Consider the following 5451-nt stretch of genomic DNA (forward strand, 5'->3'; position numbering starts at 1 on the left):
AATGCAAGCATTGAGCAAAGAGGAAAAACCCTAACTAATGATGAAAGAAAGCATATGTCTTAATTCAAAGATGTACTCAACAAATCCATATATGAGAGCTTCAAGAGATTACTTTGATTCCCCAACAAACATACAAGGTTTAGTTCACCATATTCATGGTGAACCTAGATGAATTATAATGAAAGTATGAAAGAATAAACCCAATAAAGGTGAAGAGGTAGCCTGAGCATCCAAGATCCTCCTTCAAAGGGGTGAAAGAGAGAGTGTTTGCCTCGTTTCTGCCAAAGATGCCTAACTATAGGACGTGCAAGCCCTTATATACTAATCTAGAGTTACAAAAGATTACAAAAGTCCAAGCCCAAAAAGTGCCGCTCAGCGGTATTTACCGCTCAGCGGTGATTGCGCGTCTTCTTTCTTCCCCTCAGCGGCCATTTTGCCCCTCAGCGGTTCCAACGTCACCTCTTGAGTGCCGCTCAGCGGTAGTTTGCCGCTGAGCGGTGCCTTCGACTTCTCCTTTTTGCACTCTTTCTTGTCTTTTCTAATGTCCTCTCTCTTATTCTTCACTTCTTTCACCAAATTCACCTCAAAACCTGCACAAAAACACTTAAATCAAGCATAAACCTATCCAGCTCTCTTATTTCTGAAAATATAAACAAAAGGCATGATTTCAAGCTAGTTTCTAAGTCTAAAGGTTGCTTTTAGTATCAACTTTAGGCATGAAAATAACAGTTTTTCAACTGTTATCAAGGCAGTCCAGGCTCTTCATCCGGAAAGACGTCCGGGAATTCATCCACAACCGATCGTCCTCCACTGAGTTTGTTGTTGGACAATCGCTCAAAATTCACTTCTTCCACCTCTTTGTCTTCATGCGTCATTATTAGAAAACAGTTGGCGCCCTCCATGATGTCTTCCTTCAATTGACCAAGCGTCACTGATAATTCCTCTTCTTCTTCATCCGGAAATACTAATTTCTTCTTGCCACAATCTATGAGAATGCGATTGGTAGCCAACCAATCCATCCCCAAAATTACCTCTAAACCTTGAAGAGGTAAGCAGATGAGGTTAACTTTAAATCTACGCCCCTCAACTTCTATGGGACATCTGACGCAAACCGTAGATGTCCTAATCCCACCAGCTGCTGGGGTTGACACCACCAAGTCGAACTGTAATTCGCTCTCCACTAACCCCAGTTTCTCAACGCACGCCTTCGAGATGAAGGAATGAGTTGCCCCCGAATCATACAATACACAGCAAGGCTTTCCAAACAATAAGCAAGTGCTGATGATGAGTGTACCTGAACGAGCAGCTTCAGCACCCGTGATCGCATACACTCTCCCCACTGCCTGTGCTCGTCCACCTCTTCCTTGCTGTGCTCTTCCAGCGTTCGGCGGCCTCATTGCCGCCCGTCCTCCCATATTACACTCATGCTCTAAATGTTCATTTCTTCTGCATCGGTTGCAATATTTTCCCCCTGATAGTTGAGGACATGCCCATCGGTAGTGCGGTCCTCCACACTGAAAGCAAGTTACATTCCCCTGCTGTCCAGACTGACCGACAGTAACCATTGCTTGTGATCCACTAGGGGATTGTGTTGGACTGAACGTAAGGAGACCTTCTCACGTTCGAAGTATTTCTTGACAGGATTGGCCCCTTACCCACTTGTTGTTTCTTCTGTTGCTCTACCTCTGCCATATTTTTCTCCAGTACTTTGGCTCTCTCCACCATGGCAGGAAAAGACCAAATACACAAGCCGGATATTAACACCTTCAAATCACTCCTCAGCCCGTTCTCAAATTTCCTGCACTGCCACTCCCCACTGGTAGCCATAGTGTTGAAACGAACCAAGTGCTTGAACTTGTTCGTGTATTCGGAAACAGACGTTCCACCTTGTACCAATTGCAGAAACTCCACTTCCTTGGCAAAACGAACGCTGTCAGAAAAATATTCTTCATAGAACTTGCTCCTGAATACTTCCCATGTGATGGGACTGTGAGCGTCCACCAAGATGGCCCTCATGCTCGCCCACCAGTGGCTTGCTTCCCCGGTCAGTAGATACTCCGTGAATGCCAAGCGATTCTCGTTCGGGCACCTCTTGGCATTAAAGATTCTATCCATGTCACGCAGCCATTGATCTGCCTCGTCAGGGAGGCAATTCCCACTGAATTTGGCTGGATGGTGTTGAAGGAAGCTCTCCAAGCTCCACTCAACATGTTGGGTAGCGTTGGAAGAGGACGCTCCCGATGTGTTCCTAGTAGCGACAATAATCTCCATCAGCTGCCTCTGCGTAGTTTCAGAGTTGGCGCGAGTGGCCTCCAAACTCTGCAAGGCAGCCGCGTTCTGTTCCATCAGGGTAGCGTTCTGTTGTTGCAACCTATCGATTACCGTCTCCAACAACCTGTTGTTGTTGGGCACATCAGGTTCATTGGGCTGTGGTGGAGGAGGAAGTCTAGGTGCCATTTGTTCTCTGGGAAACAGAGAAAAACGAGCGTTAGTCATGTTCAAAGAGTTGAAAAATAACTCATTAAACACACATTAAGCACACAGCAAAAACATAGTGTACTCATAACCTACAGTGTCCTTAAGAGAACAAAACTGCTCTGATACCACAAATGTAACATCCCAAAATATAGTAATAACCAAAAATTAGAATTAATTCATTGCATAATAAAACAGTGCAGTCTTACAATAATACTAATGCTCAAAAGCCGAAAGGCATTAAGTACAGATGTATCTACCAAATAAAAGAAAAGAGAAGGAGTCAGGAACGAACGGTTTTACAAAACTTAGTACCGAACGATCATTTACAACTCAAATAACATCTAACACTACTAAACGACCTAAGGCTCGGCTTTTACTTCAACGTCCACCAGGTTCTCCTCTTCAATCACTTCTTCCAACAGGGCGTCGTCTTCTGCTCACATCCACACGGATGATCATTGCAATGACAGGATGGACGTACAGATACAGGACAACACAAAGAAAGAACACAGGGTAAGCTTATGTAATTTAATTCATGCATCAACATACAATTTAAACATGCCAACCATTCAAAAATAGCTCAACACATATAACCATCTAAAAACTCTCATTTTGACAGACCGTCCGGACTGTATGAATCTATGTATCTACAGGCGCTCGTGCACCTGGGTGATGTAGTAACTGGGAAACACTCAACAGCTGCCTTCCGAGGTTATCCCTATCAGTCCAAAGTACTCCTAAGGACTAGGACCTCCTACCGTTCCCACACATGACCTACCCTCCTCTACGTGAGGACGAGCACTCACGGAACATCAGGATGAACTGCCATCAGTAGCTTTACCACAGTCATACTATACAATTTTCCCATATTCAATGCATAGAGTCGTTCCTCCCTGGAACGCTCGTTCAAAATCCACCATCATTTATTCATCTCATATACTGTTCATCATTTATAATAGGTTTAATCCTTTTCGACATCCCTATTTGTGTACGAATGTCTCAGATAGGTCCTCGTTTTCTAAAGTGTATCAAAATGGTCCTTAATTTTGAAAATTTATATCAATTGAGTCCTTTCCGTTAAGTTGGCTGGACGGCGTTAAAAAAATTGATGAGTGGGATGTTAAGATGACGAACGAACGCTCGTCCACCAGCGAACGAACGCTCGTCCACCAGCGAACGAACGCTCGTCGACCTCTTACCGCTGGACGACCGTTCGTTCCACACTGGACGACCGTTCGTTCGCTGGTCGCCGAGCGTTCGTTCGCTGGTGGACGAGCGTTCGTTCGTCATCTCAGCATCCCACTCATCAATTTTTTTAACGCCGTCCAGCCAACTTAACGGGAAGGACTCAATTGATATCAATTTTCAAAATTAAGGACCATTTTGATACACTTTAGAAAACGAGGACCTATTTGAGACATTCGTACACAAATAGGGATGTCGAAAAGGATTAAACCTTTATAATATTTCACTTTATTTTCATTTTCGTCTTCCAATCCAAGTTCATAAAATAACGAACGTTCAGTCCTCTTCATGTTCTTCATGGCTCTTGGAGTAGATGAGGATGTCATCAATGAACACCATCACAAACTTGTCCAGATACGGTCTGAGGATACGATTCATGTAGTCCATGAATATTGCCGGGGCGTTCGTCACACCGAACGGCATCACTACATACTCGTAGTGTCCGTAGCGAGACCGAAATGCCGTCTTCTGGATGTCTTCCTCCTTCACCCGAATCTGGTGATATCCCTATCGTAAATCTATCTTGGAGAATACAATCGCACCATGTAGCTGATCCAGCAGATCGTCAATCCGAGGTAACGGATACTTGTTCTTGATGGTAAGCTTGTTTAACTGACGGTAGTCGATACAGAGCCGAGAGCTGCCATCTTTCTTCTTCACCAATAGAACAGGCGTTCCGCAAGGTGAGGCGCTCGGCCTGATGAACTTCTTATCCATTAACTCTTCAATTTGCTCTTTGAGTTCCACTAACTCTGCTGGCGACATCCGATATGGTGCAATTGAGATGGGTACTGCTGTCGACACTAAGTCAATTGTAAATTCTACCTCGCGGGGAGGAGGTAGTCCAGGTACTTCATCTGGAAATACGTCTGGGAATTCATCTACCACCGATCGTCCTCCACTCAACTGATTACTGGACGATCGTTCTCAGCTTGCACCTTTAAACTCTTCATCTGAGTGCGTCATGATCAGGAAACAACTGGCGCCCTCCATGATGTCCTCTTTCAGCTGACCGAGCGTTACAGACAACTCTTCTTCTTCTTCATTCGGGAATACCAGCTCCTTCGCACCACAGTCAATGAGAATGTGATTGGTAGCCAACCAATCCATTCCTAAGATTACCTCTAAATCCTTTAAGGGTAAACAGATGAGGTTCACCTTATATCTACGCCCTTCTACCTCAATAGGACATCTAACGCACATAGTAGACGTCCTAACCTCACAAGCTGCTGGGGTTGACACCACCAAGTCAAACTGCATTTCACTCTCCGCTAACACCAATTTCTCAACGCACGCCTTCGAGATGAAGGAGTGTGTTGCCCCCGAGTCATACAACACATAACAAGACTTTCCATGAACTAAGCAGGTACCGGTGATGAGCGTACCTAAGCTTGCTGCTTCCACCCCCGTTATCGCATATACTCTCCCCACAGCTTGCGCTCGTCCCACCCTACCTTGTTGCATTCTTCCAGCATTTGGCGGCCTCATTACCGCTCGTCCTCCCATATTACACTCGTTCTCCAGGTGGCCGTTTCTTCTACAGCGAGTGCAATATTTTGCTCCCCCTAATTGAGGACACGACGATCGGTAGTGTGGTCACCCACACTTAAAACATCTGATCGTCCCATATTGCCTAGACTGTCCGGCAACAACCATAGCTTGAGATCCACTTGAATTCGATGGCTGTGCTGGACGAGCGTACGACGTCCTATTCTGATTCAGATTAGT

General features: G+C 45.1%; 1 protein-coding gene across 1 annotated transcript; it reads right to left on the reverse strand.

Moving 5' to 3' along the window:
• Positions 1-4650: 4650 nt before the first annotated feature.
• LOC148192236 (uncharacterized) lies at positions 4651-5211 on the reverse strand. Its single transcript, XM_088100057.1, has 2 exons — positions 4969-5211; positions 4651-4854 (listed from the first exon to the last, which is right to left on the reverse strand). Exons 1-2 carry the CDS (start codon positions 5209-5211, stop codon positions 4651-4653), a joined length of 447 nt encoding a protein of 148 aa, XP_087956183.1.
• Between the last annotated feature and the right edge of the window lie 240 nt (positions 5212-5451).

Source organism: Vigna umbellata, chromosome 10 (assembly GCF_029865625.1).
Source record: "Vigna umbellata cultivar VRB3 chromosome 10, Vumbellata_1.0, whole genome shotgun sequence".
In the NCBI taxonomy this organism is placed as follows: domain Eukaryota; kingdom Viridiplantae; phylum Streptophyta; class Magnoliopsida; order Fabales; family Fabaceae; genus Vigna; species Vigna umbellata.